General features: G+C 39.9%; 1 protein-coding gene across 2 annotated transcripts in view; it reads left to right on the top strand.

Moving 5' to 3' along the window:
* Positions 1-18,949, top strand: part of triob (trio Rho guanine nucleotide exchange factor b) — a 107,732-nt gene that overhangs the window by 84,630 nt on the left and 4,153 nt on the right. Inside the window, exons 38-58 of one of the 2 annotated variants that reach the window (XM_086079453.1) lie at positions 2,709-2,995; positions 3,645-3,815; positions 5,252-5,347; positions 6,705-6,853; positions 7,011-7,077; positions 7,204-7,307; positions 7,402-7,471; positions 8,170-8,259; positions 8,363-8,455; positions 8,538-8,588; positions 8,748-8,825; positions 9,444-9,635; positions 9,734-9,911; positions 12,791-13,617; positions 15,100-15,353; positions 15,466-15,595; positions 15,689-15,716; positions 16,953-17,115; positions 17,404-17,525; positions 17,653-17,731; positions 18,330-18,530. In XM_086079453.1, the coding sequence (XP_085935579.1) occupies positions 2,709-2,995; positions 3,645-3,815; positions 5,252-5,347; positions 6,705-6,853; positions 7,011-7,077; positions 7,204-7,307; positions 7,402-7,471; positions 8,170-8,259; positions 8,363-8,455; positions 8,538-8,588; positions 8,748-8,825; positions 9,444-9,635; positions 9,734-9,911; positions 12,791-13,617; positions 15,100-15,353; positions 15,466-15,595; positions 15,689-15,716; positions 16,953-17,115; positions 17,404-17,525; positions 17,653-17,731; positions 18,330-18,530 (3,430 nt within the window). Of the gene's footprint in view, positions 1-2,708; positions 2,996-3,644; positions 3,816-5,251; positions 5,348-6,704; positions 6,854-7,010; positions 7,078-7,203; positions 7,308-7,401; positions 7,472-8,169; positions 8,260-8,362; positions 8,456-8,537; positions 8,589-8,747; positions 8,826-9,443; positions 9,636-9,733; positions 9,912-12,790; positions 13,618-15,099; positions 15,354-15,465; positions 15,596-15,688; positions 15,717-16,952; positions 17,116-17,403; positions 17,526-17,652; positions 17,732-18,329; positions 18,531-18,949 lie in introns of those variants that run through there. The other variant, XM_086079454.1, reaches the window with a different exon arrangement.

Here is an 18,949-nt window from a genome sequence, read left to right as displayed (position 1 = left end):
CTGGTCCGAGCCAACTTTTTTTTAGGTGTCATAAGACCCTAAACACAGCAAAGGGCAAAGATCTAGACCTCTCTGTGTATGTATTGTAATAACTACCCTTGTTTTAAGCGTTCTCTTCAGTTCAGAGGCTGTATCAAAGCCTTCTTCATGCTCTAGCAAAAAAAAAAACATTAAAACATATAAATACGTTTTTGGGAACCATGGCAATATTTTAAATATAACGTTTTTATACGTTTTTGGGAGCTAATGAGTACCTAAATGTTTTTAATTTAAGAATAAAATAAGAATTTGTTCTCACTATTCCAAACCGTTTGGGGCGGAAAATGAAATCTGAGCTTTTTCTGGCAACAATGCGAAAAAGTGACAATCAGAGTAACTTTTGCCTTTTGTGTCTCAGACTTCTTGTGTAAAAATGTGCACGTAAGAATGAGTTGTCATTTGTTAGATAACGTTCTTCAAGGCCAACGTTAAATACACTGGCCTTGTGAATCATCTTAACACAGCCTTCAATAGGTGATAGTGCCGATGAAGACTAAAACTGAAAATACCCATTCGGCGATGTTCTATGCCGCTTGTGCTCATTAGGGTCACGGTTAAGTAGGAGCCTATCCTATATAATTAGAAGATATTATTAAAGCAAAACTTAAGCACTTTTTGTTTTTGTTATGTCTGCGCCATATAAAAATACAAAAACGGTCATGTTTTGCCTGAGGAAGACCACAATTCCTATGAGGACAAGCGAATCGCTCCTCGTCAGCGAGTGAAAGCCAGTGATCCTTGAGTGTCCTTTTATCCGGATAGACATCTTTTTCCTTTTCTTTTTTTGTCTCCTCAGACATAACTTTTCATTTCTTCGGTTGTTTTGCAGCATCTGCCATGACAATCGTTCAAATCGAGTTTGGAATGGATGAGGAAAGAGGGAAGTGCTATGCTGTGGAACAGTCAACACATTTGTAGTTTTTTATGTGGCAGGGTTCCTGCCACAGTCCTCAAGTTGCTTTGTGCCAGTAAAAGTGATACAGACCCCCTCAGGCCATGACAAAAGTACCATTCAACTAGTTGGTGGTCAGAAGTTATAATTTGACTGATTGAAAAACAAAGTTACATGGTGCAGTTAGGCATTGCAATATTAGTGAATTGTCATGACTAGCATAGCAACAATCTTCTCAGTTCAAAGTCCTTGAATTTGAATAGTGCTGAAATGGATCATCTTAATTTGCCCATGCACGTCGTGATAACACATGCTTCATATCAACAGCAAAAAGAAGTCTGCTTGATAGACTATATACTATTATATATATATATATATATATATATATATATATATATATATATATATATATATATATATATATATATATATATATATATATTATATACTATTATATTATAAAATATAGACGTCAAAAATTCATTTGAATTCATTCATTAGTTTTACATTTTTTTCCACTTTTGTTAACAAGAGTATGAAAACCTAGAAAAAATGTATTGTTCATATAGAACAGATGTAAAATTAGTGATTAATCTTGAGTTTAAATAATTAAGTAATCAAACAAAAAAGAAAATATGTAAAAATTAGGGGCGTCAGATGAATTTTTTTTTTAAATTGTAATTAATCGCATGACTTCAATAGTTAACTCATAATTAATCACAAATTTTATATCTGTTCTAAACGTACAATAAAAAAAGTTTTCATACTCTTGTTAGCAAAAGCGGAAAAAAATGTGAAACTAATAGAAATAGTTCAAATAAATGTTTGACGTCTATAGCCGTCAATGGCAGTGAATGAGTTAAGAGGCAGGATGACTGCAACCTACACATCTTGCTACATTCATTACAGGCGTAGGCTTATACATGTTGAACTTTGAAAGGTTGTGTTAAAGTCGGGTCCAATTAAGGAAGGTAGTATTTCCACTCGCACCCTCTTCAAGGAGACTCACAAGCCTGTATCAAACGGCCAATTCCTTGACCGATGCATCTGGTTGGACACGGAATATTACACCCAAAAGCTCCTGCAAAGCATCCATATCTTACAGTCTTCGCATCCTCAGTGGCTGTTGAAGATGTTTAACAACTTGAAATGCCACATGACGCAAACTTTTTAAACAATGTTGTAGGCGTCGTCTCTGAGTCAGCATCAACCCCCGTAAACACTTTTGCAACTTGAGCTCTTCATATGCCAAGAGAGAAATATGTCATGTCAAGTACAGCTCCAGCTTAGAAATGAGCATGATATTGATCCAACCATCGTTCCAGGGGCCTTTTGCTTAACCATCTGTCTCCCAAAAATAGATCTGTGTGCGTATTAAGCAATGCTTATTTCATAAATGCCTCCTCTAGTGGTTTTGGAAATAACTGAAGCAGACATTGCTTCCATTTTACCCTCTTGTTTTTTTTTTTCAAACAACAATAATGGCAAACCCACAATTGTCACAAGAATGTTGTCCCAGTAGCATTGTGGCTCATCAATATCATTTTGAGGAAATTCCAGTCTCATCAGTTTTAAGTTATTTCAATGTTTGTGTTTTTTTTAACTCAACAAAGGGCTACCAGATGTTGATATCAAGAGATTGCTGTCCTCAATTCATTTCTTTCTCAGTATTGAGTTCATTTTCTGTTACAATGCATTTGCGTCAAGAAATTGTCCCTTAATTTGTCATGCAGACTTTGCCGTAACAGAGCTCTTCCTTTTCTCTCATCATCTTTAGATACCTTGTCTGTATCCAGCAACGACACGCTGCAGCCGGGCTCCAGCCAAACCTTGGGGCCACACAGCTCACCGGGCCCCAAGCGTCCGGGGAACACATTAAGGAAGTGGCTGACCAGCCCAGTGCGGCGACTCAGTTCTGGCAAGGCAGACGGTCATGTCAAAAAGTTGGCCCACAAGCACAAAAAGAACCGTGAAGGCCCCCGGAAGAACCTGGATGTAATGCAAGGCCCTCAGAAGGACTCTGACGACAGTGCCGCCACGCCACAGGATGAGACGCTGGAGGAGGTACGAAACTTGGGGTGTCAGGCGGTTAAAGTGTTTCATCGTAATTAAATTAGACTTCACTATTAACTCGTGATTAATTGCAAAAAAATGTACAATAAAATGTACAATAATTTTATTTTCTAAATTTCAGACTCTTGTTAACTTAAAAGTGGAAAAAATGTTAACTAATAGAAATATGGATGCATATTTTAGTCATTGATACAGTATTTTCATACAAATTCAAAAAAATTAGTTAGAATTAAACAGATTTACTGTACTGTAAATAATGAGTGTGATATTGATTAGTACATTTTTCTTTTCATATTAAGGGCTATCTAATCTTTAACATGAAGTTACTTGTGAAATTCTCACATTTTTCAAATTATATAATACAACATGCCCCCAGTCTCCACAAATATATGCATTATTATTACTGCCAAATTTTGACGTGGACGTGTTTGCTGAGTTGCGACTGGAATTCCCCCAGCACAAGCTTTCCAAGTAAGGGGTGGTTATTAATCGCGCATTCAAAAAATGTGTGGTGTTAAAGAATTTTTAAATTAACTCAAAATTAACACACTAATTTTGACGCGCCTATAAGAAACCAAAAAGAAGACCTTTCTGTTTCTATACTGTTTCTGATGATTCCCCCCCCCCCCCCCCTCACCAGCGCATGCGTAATGAAGGACTGAGCAGTGGAACGCTCTCCAAGTCCTCCTCATCAGGCATGCAGAGCTGCGGAGAGGAGGAGGGTGAGGAGGGGGCTGACGCCGTCCCTCTTCCTCCCCCAATGGCCATCCAGCAACACAGTCTGCTGCAGCCCGACACCCAGGACGACAAGGTGGGAAGGAAATTAACTTTGTGTAAAATTGGTTTTGCTTGTAGGTTCCCCCTCAAAACTAACGATTGAACTAACAGACAGGTATTGGGTTTCACCTATGTTCACTGTTCGATCTGGTTGGTCTCTGAATCACGGCCTAAATAGCTTTAACCTTATAACGGCAAATGTATCATATCAAATACAAGACATTTTGAGCCCTCTATTTCATGAGTATAATGTTTTTCCCCATTAAAACCCTGAAGTATATGATCTGACACATGCATTGCACGTATAATCCAGTAGAGGGCAGTGTCACCATCAGCTGATGGTTTTTCTCGGGACCTTGCAAGATCGCCCCAATTAAGAAAGGAGAGACACCTATACTTATTAATAGCGGGAAATCTACTTTCTGATATTTTTTGAAATACTAATATGTTTGATATGTCTGTTTATTATTATTATATTTTGACGGTTATAAGTGTGCAAATTTAAACCATTGTGACCGGATGTATCAAATATGACACAAGTCAAAAGTCATATGTGGAAGTTGATTTTCAGCAACAAAAATTGAAAGAATCATAATTTTCTTTCATATATTTCATGGTTCAGTCTTTATAGGGTTAAGTAGGTGACTACTGACTTGACACATACAGGAACTGAAAATAATGTTAACAAGATGAAGTATTTACATTCGGGGCCTAGTAACAGGTGCCTATTATTTTGTGTTTAAAAAAAAATACATGAATTTTATCCATGCATTTAGCTTTTTCTGTGGACGAATCTATTGCTAAATGTACACCTTTCACTTCGCACTAATAATGTTTGCTTTCTTTTCCTCTTATTTTCTTGATGGCTGCATGTTTTGTCTGTCAGCATTATGTTGATTTCTGTTCTGCCTCTCTTCTTACCCAGTTTCCTTATCTCTCCATGTAAAACTCACCGCCACACCTTTTGTTTTTGTAAATTCTCTTCTCAACTTCTCCTTTTGCAGTTATCCTTAACTATGTGCGATTCCCTTGAAGAGTTGTTGTTACTTTGCACCGTATACGGTTGCGGAAGTGAATACTCCATTCTTCGTCATGCAGTCCCTAAATTGCACCTGTCAATTTGATGGAGTATCAAGCAACACTATTATTTCTCACTAATTTGACCCGTCAACTATTAATGCGACCGTTTGAATCCAAGAGCATGCCCTTAACCTCACCCTAACCCGTTTTCCCCCCAAAACCAGCCTTTGATTGGCTCCAACTTGGCCCCAATTTAACCTTTTTATTAGGAACAGCACACCCACCAAGTCCCTTTTTGAACATGTGGATTTTCGGGGGTCAAACACTCCACGGTGAGCCTGATCACAAACACAGACAGCAGTTGCCATCATGTCTGCATGGCTTCTCTAGCATGAAGATATCTACATTTGTGATGCATAACGTTTGCTTGTTTCTGTCTTTTCTGGCCAGTCGGCATCCCGACTGTCTGCTCGGCCCAGCAGCTCAGAGACTCCCAGTGCTGCTGAACTGGTCAGCGCCATCGAGGAACTGGTGAAGAGCAAGATGGTGAGAGAGAAATCTCACAAATACAATGCAGCACACGTGCTCTATTTGCACACAGAAGAGTCCCCATTGATGCAAGTACACTTTGCTTGGGTGTTGTTAACAGAGGCATGGTGTCCTAGCAGTCACCTCTCAGTATATGTGACTCATGAAAGCCAGCTGTCCACTTTTTCAACAAAAGGGCATTGCTCTTTACCTCGATTCACATACTACTTTCCGTTCCGTAGAAAGTGCTCGCTGGTGATAAGCCTGGGCGAGGCAATTAAAAGAAAAAATCTGAAATTTTTAAGGAACTGAGAAACTACCATGCACATCACAATCTTGCTTTAAGTTGCATGATTTATTTTTTATTAGTGCTGTCAAAGTTAAAGCGTTAACGAAATAATTAATCACAAAAAAGTATCGCATTAATCATGTATTAATGCAGATTAATCACACTATAATTTTGACCGCAGATGATCCTTTAGCTGACAGCGGATGGTTACATTAAAACTAGCACAGGTTGTGTTTGAGCAATAAACATTTAACTCGTTTACTCCCAAAAACGTATAAATATGTTCTATTTTAAATATGAGCTTGGTCCCAAAAACTTATTTATGTTGTTGTTTTTTTATGCTACAGCATACAGAAGGCTTTGATGCAGCCTCTGAACTGAAGAGAACGGTTGAAGCAATGGTAGTTATTACAAAAACGTCCAGTAGGTAGCAGCAGAGTATAAGAGATCAACCAGGGCCATGTTGCAAAAAGCTCTTTTCCCCACTCTTTTAAACTGATTTGTGAATAATGATGAAACTTATAAGCTATATTCCAAGGATAATTGCTGCAAAACGGAAACAGATAGAAATGTACTCTTTTTTTCCTGATGAAAGAAGAGATTCTAATCTTTCTTCTGGTAGGTCCCATGTTTTTATAGCAATTGAACACAATATTCTGTAGGCCTTGCAAAATGAGTCAAAATCCAGTAACAGTTTCAGCTTCAGTGAAAATGGATGAGAGTGAATGAGTTAATAAATGTTTGCGTATGACATTCAGAATTTTTGTTCATGTCAAACTGTCTGGATCATTTTAAATTATGCGAGTAATTAACCGATTAGAAAAATAGGAGGATGAGCGTGTGCAGTCTATCAAAAAATGTCGAGGACGTCCTCATAACATTAAATTTCGAAAGAATTAACACATAAAAAGTGCTGTTTAAATTTGGTAGACAAAAAAGCCTTTTTAATTAAGCGATTAATCATGATTAATCAAAATTCTCAAACGTGATTAATCTGATTAAAAATGTAATCGTTTGACAGCTCAATCTGCCATTTTTTTCTCTCTCTTTCTCTTCATCTATCTTTCACACCCTCGCACTCTTCAGTCATTAGAGGACCGTCCCAGCTCTCTGTCAGTGGAGCAAGGCGACAGCAGCTCTCCTTCCCTCAACCCCTCCGACAACTCCCTCCTCTCCTCCTCCTCGCCCATGGAGGAGGTGGACGAGCGCAAGTCGGGCTTCCTCAAGAGAAGGCAGTGAGTTACAAGCTTGTACTTTCGGTGTAGCTGTGAAACTGTTATGCAGTAATAGTAATTTATATTTAAATTATATTATTATTATATTTAAAAATTTATTTAAAAAACATTCATTTATCATTTATGTTTAATTTAAGTATAATCATTTGTTTTATAGTTATGTCCTACTGGAGTTGGTGGAGACTGAACGAGACTATGTCAGAGACTTGGGATCAGTTGTGGAGGTAATGACGAGTTTAAAATGAACCAAAATGGCCACATTGTTTTTTAGCGTGCCTACCAAACACTGCGTTACATGAACCTGAGGGATTGTTCACGTGTACCTAATGTTGCATGATAACCCCCCCTAGGGTTACATGAGCAGAATGAAGGAGGAAGGCGTTCCAGATGACATGAGAGGAAAAGACAAGATTGTCTTTGGAAACATCCATCAGATCTACGACTGGCACAAAGAGTATGCGCTCAGCCTCAATTCTTTGCATTTATAGATTGCAAAACATTTTTGGGAAGGTTGCTCAAATAATGTTTCTCTCCTTGTGCGCTCACAGCTTTTTCTTGGGAGAGATTGAAAAGTGTTTGGAGGATCCTGACAGACTTGCTTCTTTATTTGTCAAGCAGGTATACTGTACTGTTCATATTTGCTCTTGATACAGTATAGAGACACTTTTGAGTGTGAATAATGTAGTATCATCTCAAATAAGAATTCTGTGCATTGCAGTTCATTAAAATATCAAAGAAAAACTACCAGTTGTCAATTTTAGTACAGTACTTGAATTCCAAAACCCATAATTCACCATCTCAAGAAATAAAATAATACATTAAAAACAATGATTTTTTTTTATTTATAGAAATTATGTAGGAATTGGCCCTGGTTTGTGAATCTGTTGTAGTAAAATGTAGGGATGTTCATTTTTTTAGACCGATACCAGTACGATACTGAACTCTTGAGTAGTCACCTATACCACTAGTACATAACCCTCCCCCACCCCCAAAAAGGCCTGTAAATCCCATTATAGTATTTGCCTTAAAATTGCACGAAATGATCGCAATTTTCTATTCCTCTAATTTCCAATTTCTAGTTCCTGATTGTACAGCACCGTCACGAGTACCGATACCTTAAAATAAGGCTGGTGTCGGCACCGATACCTGGTATCGGTACTCGCCCATCCTTAGTAAAATGTACAATCAGTTCACTTTTGAATTGAACTGAAATAAAGCATTTTTTTTACTGTGTTGAAAATTTATTGAGATGCACCTGTGTTTGTATGTTTTTACCTGATATATTTCCTCCAACTTTTGTATTCTGCTTACTGCAGGAGCGCAGGTTTCACATGTACATCGTTTACTGCCAAAACAAGCCCAAATCAGAGCACATTGTGTCAGAGTACATTGACACTTACTTTGAAGTAAGACTTTGTGGGAAGTTTAAAAAAAAAAATCGTTATATGTGTTATTTTTTCCATGTGGTTAATCTAATCATTTTACTCTTTCTTCTTAATCTTTATTCAGGAACTCAAGCAGCGATTAGGCCACAGATTGCAGATCACGGATCTGCTTATCAAACCTGTCCAGCGCATCATGAAATACCAGCTATTGTTGAAGGTAAACAAACTGTAATGTTTATAACAGTAACGTGCGCATCACTCATGTTTTCGAGTTACTATGCATGTTTATCATTTGTTAGGATCTTCTCAAAGTGTCGAAGAAGGCTGCAGTGGATTCCTCAGAGCTGGAGGTAAAAATAACAACTGAAAGTGCAACCACATAAACCACACTTGACAAAAGCAACATTCATTTCCAGTTGAAGTCTGAAGATTATGGGTGTTGAAATACAGAATGCTCTTGCCTGCCCCCTGGTGTTAAAAGCGTGTTTGCATTTCCTGTTTTGTTTTAGAAAGCTGTCGAGGTGATGTGCATTGTACCAAAGCGCTGCAACGACATGATGAATGTTGGCCGCCTTCAAGGCTTTGATGTAAGACTGCTGTCAAAATTTATTTACTTTGATATTAACTCATTCACTGCCATTGACGGCTATAGACGTCATAAATTCATTTTAACTAGTTCTATTAGTTTTTAAAAAAAATCCACTTTTGTTAAGAGTATTCAAACCTAGATTTTTTTTTAACGTTTAGAGCAGATATTAAATTTGTGATTAATAGTGAGTTAACGAGTGAAGTCATGCGATTAATTACGATTAAAAAAAATAATTGTCTGACGCCCCTAATTTTTAAAAATCTTTTATTTTTAAGAATTTTTTTTTTTTTTTTTTAAAGAAATGATTATTAAAAATTAAGGGCGTCAGGCGATCGTAATTAACCGCATGACTTCACTTCATTTTATATCTGTTCTAATACAATAAAAACATTCTAGGTTTCCATACTCTTGTTAACAAAAGTGGGAAAAATGTTAAACTAATAGAAATAGTTCAAATTAATTTTTGACGTCTATAGCCGTCAATGGCAGTGAATGAGTTAATCAATATAATGATTTCTATTTTAGCAACTGCCACTAGGTGGCAGTGTGTACTAAAATGTAAAGGCTTCCCTTCTACTTTTGTATTGATCACTGACTATGTCCTTTTGTCTTTTAGGGTAAAATTGTAGCACAGGGCAAATTGCTCCTGCAAGACACGTTCTTGGTTTCAGACCAGGATGGGGGACTTTTGTCAAGAATGAAAGAAAGGAGAGTCTTCCTTTTTGAACAGATTGTTATATTCAGTGAACCCCTGGATAAGAAAAAGGGCTTCTCTACTCCTGGCTACCTCTTCAAGAACAGCATCAAGGTTCATATATGGCTATAAAACTTCTATTTACCCCGATTATGATACAAAACTGAAATCCTTCCTTATTTCCTCTGGAATCTCCTATTGCACCATGACAGGTGAGCTGGCTGGGTCTGGAAGAAAATGCAGAAGACCCCTGCAAATTGACACTAACCTCCAGATCGACGAGTGGCAATGTGGAGAGGTACACGCTCCATTCAGCAAGTCCTGGAGTGTGTCAGATTTGGCTCCACCAGGTCAGCCAGATTCTGGAAAACCAGCGCAATTTCCTCAATGGTGAGAGAATGACGCTATCAGAAGATTACTTGCTGTTAAATATGTGCAGAATGTGCAGTCGGACATTTCACTATGACGTTGCACGTTCTTGAGGGTGGCAACGCATTCGATGGCACCACTTGTAAACAAACCTTTATGTGTCATTTGACCCCACAAAAATGTGAAATGGCTTGAATGTCTGATATAAGCCTTCTTTTACGCCGCCGTCATTTGAATGTGTAAAGTGTCAGTCATTGACATTTGAACAGGTGATCTGATTGAAAAATAGATGTAAAATTCTGACACATTAACACGGTCTTTTTGTGACTGATGTTGTTGATTTACGATGTTAGGCTTTGCTAGATAAGGGGTGTCAAAACATATGGCCCGTTGGCCACAAATGGCCCATTAAAGGTGACAACAAAGCAAAAACTGCACGTTTTTTCCTCAAACATTAACTGTTGTTGCTAATTTTGTACACTTGAGGGCGCACTACAGTAATGGAATATTGGCTGTTACTCAGGATTTTGCAACATTTTTGCCCTCATTTTTAAATCTAAATATTTTCAGAATAATTATTTGCACACACAAAAAACTGTGGGGGTTTTTTTTCATTTTATTTTTACCTATTGTTATTCATAGCCTATTAGGCCTTGGACAAACTTGTCCAGCCCACTTAACTCTTTTACTGCCAAAAACGTTAAATAACGTTTAGTAAAAACCTACGGAGGGGCGCCAAAGACGTTAAAAGACGTTCACTATGGGTTTTTTTGGAAACGGGTGGAGGAAAGCCTTGGCCAGCTGTGCTGAAAGTATCAAGCAGATCTAGTTAGTATAATGACTCGTTTTGGCCCCTAGATGGCAGCGATGACTCTCTTTGGACAAGATTGGGTGGGCGTCAGTAGAAGACGTGAGGCGGAGCTAGAGTGTTGAGGGGACAATGGCTTATGAAGCAACAATGGCGACCGGTTGCAAGCAGCTCACGCTTGAGCATTTTTTTCAAAGACGGAAAGCATCGATCAATACTAAAAAGCGCATTGATGTCGACGATGATGACGATGGTGACTCCGAGCTTGACGCCGAAGTTGGAAGCGTTGACGCGCGGCTATGATCAAGTCATAAAGTCTCACCGGCTAGCGATGCTAACGCCGGAAAACGCGGCGCACAGGCGGACGTTCATTCGGACGATGAAGAGTACCCCGAGTCCAATGCATATTCTTCGGAGGAGCGGGTACAGTCTGATCACGGAGAAGACGCTGGTTCTGGACTACGATGCCACCATGAATGGAGTGGATAAGAAGGATCAGAACATCTACCACCCGGTATGGGAACTGAAGGACATGAGGAAGCCAGACGTAACACCACCGTAACGTAACCGTAGCATGATCCTGATAGTAGATTTGATGGCAACACACACTGCAGTATATACTTGCTACTCCCCGGAAAAAAAATGGCCGGCAAGAAAGTGTAGCGTCTGCACGCGAAGAGGCAATCGCAGTGAAACTAATCTGTTGTGCAAATCCTGTTGCGTCTCCTTGCACGCAGGGGACTGTTACACAAAAAGAAAAACTGTAGTTGAAACATCCACATAATTGTAAATAGTACCACAGTTGCACACATTTGTAAATTGTTTGCCAAATTGTTGTGTCAAATTGTTACACTGTTGAATGTAAATAAATGTATTTTGCTATCAAAAAACACTTTTTCATTGTTGGTGGTAGTGTTTAACATAATTAAAGCACTGTTTAGGTGTTTGTGGCATCATTCATGGGAAAAAAAGGTGTCAAATTCACTAGAGTGCATGAAATAATATCGTTTCACTAAAAGCTTGATTTCTCCGTATTTTGGTCCAAAACAAGAGCATTTGGATGAAACTAACCATTTTCTATTGTTGATTACTGAAGAACGGAATAAGGTAGAAACAAACTTTTTTTTTCTGATGAAAGATGAGAGTTCAATCTTTTATTAGTTTTGGTAGTATGTGTGTTTCCATAGTCCAAACACATCATTTTCTGTGGACCTTGAAAGATCAGTCAAAATGCTTAAATCGGCTGGCACCCACAGCATCCCTTTTCTGAAACGTCTGGCAGTCAAAGAGTTAAGAATTAAAATTAAAATGAGTTTGACACCACTGTGCTCGATAGTCAATTTCCCTGTTTTTCAACTGAGAAAACTCACGAACAATCTCAACCAATCATTTTATACATCTGATGATGGATGTTTTGGTTCCCAGTCTGTTCCTTTAATGCCTACTCTGCTAGTTAAGGCATGGGGCGGTATTGAATCCTGACTGTATGATAAGATAACCATGAGTAGAAATATTGCTGTATCACTGTATTAAAATGACAGCCCTATTTGTTATATATATATATATATATATAAACCAAAAACACATGTTTTTTTCATTCTTCTTACCAAGTCAGTGTTACCGGTGAGCTATTTTTAGAACAGACCCATGGGCTACTCATGTTGTCTTTGGGCTAACTAGTACATGCGGGCACCATGTTTTTTGTGTGTGTTTATTTTGTTTTTTTAGGACAATGCACATTAATCATAAGGCATCTGTGTAAAGTAACTTTAATCTGTAACCTCTGTTTACCGAGGAGGGGGGAATTTTTTGAGGCAATTAACTTCAAAGGGCCAGCTTGTTTACTCAACTCTGCATGCTGCCAATCATATTATGCTTTAACAGGCAGAATTAGCTGTTATTGAAACCTTGGATTTTTAAACCTATTGTAAACCTTCAAACCAGTAATTGGCCCATGCCTATTTTTGATGGAATATTTTTTAATAGAAGAAAATCAAAAAATACCTAAAAGTTTGTTTATTTGTATATAAAGTATCTCCGTGCCTATGTTTCCATACATCTGACATGACTGATTCTTCATTCCCTCCCACAGCTCTGACGTCCCCCATAGAGTACCAGAGGAACCACGTGGGTGGCAGTGGGCCTGGGGTTCCACCCAATAATAGTAGCAGTTCGGGAGGTCTTCCTGGAGGCAGCAGTACCTCCAGTCTCGGAGGTGGCGGCGGCGGCGGTGGCTCCGGAGGATCAGGGGGCAACTCCTCTGCTTTTTGTGGCCCACGTTCCAGACCCTCGAGAATTCCCCAGCCTTCCTCACGCCTACCCCAGCCCGTCCACCACTACCACCACCCAGGCCCCGAAGGGCCTGACAGATCAGCAGGTATGTGGTCACCCTGCCAGCCCCAATCTAGCCTCTTTTCAGACACCGCCTCAAATGGCAAGCTGTTAAGTTCTGAAGTCCACAAGATGGAGATGCTGGATTGTAGTGATGGAGGCAGCTTGGAAAGAGGTGTCAGGCAGGGTCCAGGAGGATGCGAAGAAACCCAAAAACCTCAACCGGTGGCTATCCCACAAATGGCTGTTGCCCCTCTGCATTTGGCCCTCAAGAATCCTCGAGTCAGGACTGTCTCACCTCTGGTTTCACCTCAGTCTCCTGGAGCTGCAAAGGAAGTTTTTGTCCCCACTAGCCACTCTCACAAAGGCAACCCTTTCTGGACTACGGTCCCGTCAGTGCCTCCTTCTCCCACTAGCCGACCAAGTTCCTGCGTCAGTGACGGTCTTGGTGGAGGGGACTCGTTCAGCAGAGGAAGCCACGGGATTCCCGCTCACCGTCGCCACTCCACCCACAGTAAGGATTTAGATCGCATGAGCATGTGCTCCTCCACCAGCGAGCAGTCCATACACTCCACCCAGAGCAACGGGGTAAGAGGTCAATTCCAGGTCACGGCTTCAAAGAAGCTTCTCACCTTCACTAACCCCGCCTTGAGTCAGCACGCCGCCGCATCTGAGAACAGCTTGCAACGACTACTTGACTGGAAATTAACGGCTACCCGAGTGCACTAACATCACCGAGAATGTGCGTGAGACAAACTTGTTGTTGTACTAACAGGGAAAATGTAAGTCACAGCCAAGCGGTTTCTGCTTGATTTCCTCTTTGCCGTTTGCCAACATTTTGAATGCATCTGGTCTCTCTTACCTAATTTTTCGAACAATGAATCGTGTGGGAGGGGATGTTTGTAGACATAAGGGGCGATACTTCCCGGCGGTCACGTCAGCCTCCTTTTCCCGAAACTTAGCACGGCGTGGGATTTTGGTCATTTGGTTCTCAGCATTCAAATTTCTAGTTTTCTCATAGTCCGTCGTCATATGCATGGCAAGCCGTGGGGGGGGGACTCGAAGGCACACCACGTTTCGGCGTGTGCTTTTTCCACGGATGCCAGTATGTTCGCTCCCGGTCCCTTATGTGTCTTACGTTCAGTCAAGGCTTTCGACTAATGAATCGTAGACTTCGGGCAGATTTGGAGGACGTTTTGGTCCTGGCAGAGTCAAATGAAACTCTTCTGCCTGGTTAACTGGCCCAGCGAAGCGGAGTCAGCGTCTTCATGGGGGGTGGGAGGATAGTCGTGCAGGCTCGCACTCTTTCTGTCTTCTCTCTTTTCTTTCTTTAGCTTACCCTTTCTTTCTTTTCTCTCTTTTGCTATCACTCTCACTCTCTCTCCCTATGCTCTCTGTCTCTCACATTTCCCTCTATCTTTTTTCTGTGTGTTCTCTGTTCGTCTTCTTCTATTAGTTTAACATTTTCTTACCCTTTTGTTAACAAGAGTGTGAAAACCTACAATTTTTTAATTGTACTTTTAGAACTCCCAAATAATCATAAATGTTATATCTGTTCTAGATGTACATTTTTTTCTAGGTTTTCACACTCTTGTTAACAAAAGTGGAAAAAATGTTAAACTAATAGAAATAGTTCAAATGAATTTTTGCCGTCAATAGCCGTCAATGGCAGTGAATGAATTAAGAGCTCTTCATTACTTCCTTCCTAACGCTGCCCAATCTGAATTTTGTCTTTTATGACTGATTTAAATTTGTATCATCAGAAAGCATCATTTGTCCTCAATAACTACAGTTTATAAGACAAAAGGATCATTTCTTCTGCTTCACATTTTCTCAGAGCTTTTCACTGTAAACCAAATTCAACACTTTCATGCCTTTGCAATATTCAAATTAATTTAACCTTGCTTCCAATAATGCATGTGTCTAGTCATGTTTAATTAAACACAGTTGTCAATCAAATCATGCTATTTGATTGATGGATAGCAAATACTAAAAACGACTTGCTGTGCTACAGTACATTGCAAGCAGATTCACACTGGAAACTCTTTTGCTGGTCTTGTCGTCTGGCAGAGTGAAAGCAGTAGCAGCAGCAGCAGTGTGTCCACCATGTTGGTGACCCAAGATTATGTGGCTGTGAAGGAGGATGAGATCAGTGTAGCACAGGGTGAAGTCGTCCAAATACTGGCCAGCAACCAGCAAAATATGTTCCTGGTTTACCGAGCTGCCAATGAGCATAGCCCTGCAGCTGAAGGATGGATTCCTGGCTTTGTATTAGGACACACTTCATCCTCCACCACATCCGATTTCCCAGAGGGGACCATCAAGTAAGCCAACAGAGACATTTCTCTTGTTTGTACGCTGAAACAAAACAACTTTATATTGCAACTGTGAGAAACATCTGTTAGAAGTTGATGCGATCTATCTTCTTTGGTTTAGAAAATCCATGTCATGGCATACTGCGCTTCGTGTCCGCCGCAAGTCCGAGAAGAGAGACAAGGACGGTAGGAAATTGGAGAATGGCTACCGCAAATCTCAGGACAACCTGGCCAACAAAGTCTCTGGCAAGGTGGAGTGCAATTGATCCGATCAGTTCTCTTTCTAAAGCCTCTCATTTGTACTGGAGATTGATATACTGTATGTCTTTATATTTACATTGCAGCTTTTGAATCCCAACTTCATCAGTGATGGTGAGTGCACTACTGAATGAATACATATGTGAAAACAATAAACACAGTGGGCCAGAGATGGCAAATCCAGGTCCAGAAAGGAAAAACCCTGCCACAGTTTCAATTTAGCCCCTTGTGCTAGCTAGCTAACTCCCTAGCAGGTAAACAAGCACCTGGGGTGCTAGCTATGGAGCTAGCTAGCTAGCACCTGGGGCTAAAGCCAAACTGTGGCAGGGTTTTTACTTTCTGGACCCAAATTTGCCACCTCTGCAGTGGCCCGTCTAAGGTTTAGACTAGGGGTTTCAAAATTAGCGCGTTAATAACGATTTAGCGCAATATTTTTTTTGTTTTTACGGCAATTAGAGTTGACAACTCTCTGAAAAATAAATAAGGGACACCTCATCGACCAGGACGGCCAACCTGATTGCTTCAACCTTGCTGCCGTGATTTTTTTAAGCTTTTTTTTTTACGTGGGCGTGTCTGCTGCGTTGCGACTGGAATTCCCCCAGTACATGCTTTCCGGGTAAGGGGCGGTCATTAATCGCATGTTTAAAAAAAATGGTGGTGTTAAAGCAACACTAAATAACTTTCAGTTTATGTTGATTATGGCGACGCAATATGGAATACAGAGGTAATGTGATGTCTAAAGGAAGACCACATTTCCTATGAGGACAAGCGCATTCCGTCGTTTTTTTAGCTCACTCCAGCGAGTGAAATCCGGGCTAATGTTAATCCTTGACTGCCCTTTCATCCGGGGTTGCTTTTGACGTATGCCATAAAGAAGTGAGCATATTTGTAGTTTTTTTGTGTGGCAGTGTTCCAACCATCCTCCTCAAAGTTGCTTAGTGCCAGTAAAAATTATACGGACCGACTCAGGCCATGGCAAAGGTACCATTCAACTAGTTTTAAGTCGATGTTTCATCAGAAGAGTTATGAAAATATTTGATTAAGGTTGAAAAGTTCCTTAAAGGTCCAGGTTTGATTCTCGGGTCAGGCCATCCTGTGTGGAGTTGACATGTTTTCCCTGTGATTAAATCGGCTTTCCACGGATAATTATTAATTCCAAAAACATTGCGAGATGAGAATCTTACACATCATTAGTTAATCTTCTATTGTATGGCTTCAGGGGTGTTTGATCGAGCAGCTTCCATTGTGCGACAACTAAAAAATACAAATTAATTGGCTGAACTTGTCTTTTCTTTCTTTACTGGGAAATGTTTAACTGGTCCTCATCTCCATTGTCATTCTGCCATGCAGCTCCTCCAGAGTTCCTCATCCCGCTTAGTGATGTTACATGTGAGAGTGGCGACAGTGTTACTCTCAGATGCAAAATGAGTGGGCGGCCCCGCGCCGCTGTCACGTGGCGAGGTCCGGACAACAACACTCTTAGCAACAACGGACAATACAGCATCACCTACAGGTAACCGCATAGATATGAATAGAGTCAAGTGAGGGGAGAAAGACATTTAAAAGGAGGATTTTTTTTTTTAGCTTGAAGTTGCAGCTTCAGAAAAGCATCAAAACTATATATTTTTTAAATATTTTAGGGGGCTACACCGTTTCTGTTGTAAGTTTTAAATTTGTTACATTCTGCATGATCTGCTTCTATTTAAAACGTCATATTTTTAAGAACGTGTTGCATTGCAGTGTAATCCCCACAGTTTTAACTAAATATATATAACGAAAAATAAATGTTCCGTTTGTGCAGTGAGACAGGAGAGGCGACCTTGTGTATCCTCGGGGTGACTATGGAGGACAACGGCCGATACACCTGTGTTGCGATGAATGTGGCAGGTTCTGTAACCTCCACCGCCAACCTCAGAGTCTCAGGTGAGAGTTATGCCGTGATCTAATGTCAAACATGCTAATAACATCATCCAAATGATCAACATTTATTGATTTTGTAGTGCATCTTGATTTGGAAAAAAAAAAGTTACCCAACACTGTATTTTTACAGGAAGCCCAGATGATAGCAACAATACGATTTGGAAACGTGGTTTTGAATCCCACTACACTGATATTTCTGAACTTGGAAGGTAAGAATGGTTTAATTATTTTTATGACCATATATGTCAGGTTCAATCAACCTAGAACATTTGATAAACAACAAACAAGGAAGGAAGACAAGAGACTTAGATTATTTTTGCTCGCGAGGAGAGCGGACAGAGATGTGTACAGATTACAACCTCCTACCCTTTCTGAGCTCACTCCGTCGAGTCGTTTTTTTAATTGGATTTTCCCTAGTTTACACAGGTGTTGCTGCTCTAAAGGGCAGGGGTAACATACAGCAGCAAGGATATGAGTCCTTATGCAGATAATAATACAGATGTGTCTTTCTTCGACGCTGAAGGTTTCAACAGTCAAAGTTTAACAGTTCATCCGCAAAGTGTTACAGCCGCTATCTTGTGATAAGGCACAGTTCCATAAGTCATGCTTTGCAATATTGTAGGAGTAAATATGGGATAACTTACGTACATTTATTCTAACAATATCAAACCCATATGTTTAGTAACAACTTCATTTTGGCAAATTAGATTTTTGGCCATTTGAACCTAGTAAGAGCAAATTCCAACACACGCTAAGAATATCAATTGAATCCAAATATTCACCTAACCTGCAATTTGTGCTTCACAGAGGCCGCTTCTCAGTGACCAAGCGGTGCGACCAGAGAGGCAGCAAATGGACCGTGGCGGCGAAACATGTCAACAAGAAGCTGCTGCGGCGGGAACAAGTGCTGCAGGAGGTCAAACTCCTCCAGACTGTGGATCATCCAAACCTGGTCCGCTTCCTGGACACGTATGAGACGGCCAACAGCTATGTGCTTATTTTAGAGATGTAAGTACAGCATGTGAACTCGCAATTTTGTGGTCGTTCATCCATTTTAACTAAATTGTGCAGTTTTTCTGTATTTCTGTTTTCAATTAAAATGCGATTAACAGTTTCATTTCAACTTCTCTTGGAATGGATTATCTTTATTGTCATAGCACATGCACAAGTACAGAGCAACAAAATGTCACTTAACTCAATCAAACCCAAAAACTTATACATACGTTTTCAATACTTTGTACTTCACTCCCAAAAACGTATATATACATTTTTTGTTTTTTTAGGCTAGCATACAGGTTTTGATGCAGCTTCTGACCTGAATAGGTCGCTTAAAGCAATGGTAGTTATTACAAAAAAATGTCCAGCAGGTGGCAATAGAGTATAAGAGATCAGTCAGTCTTTTTCCCAGTGTTTTCAACAGGTTTGTG

Source organism: Leptonotus elevatus, chromosome 6, assembly GCF_054856555.1.
Source record: "Leptonotus elevatus isolate MCC_2025b chromosome 6, RoL_Lele_1.0, whole genome shotgun sequence".
Classification (NCBI taxonomy): domain Eukaryota; kingdom Metazoa; phylum Chordata; class Actinopteri; order Syngnathiformes; family Syngnathidae; genus Leptonotus; species Leptonotus elevatus.
This window is presented reverse-complemented; position numbering and strand designations above follow the sequence as displayed.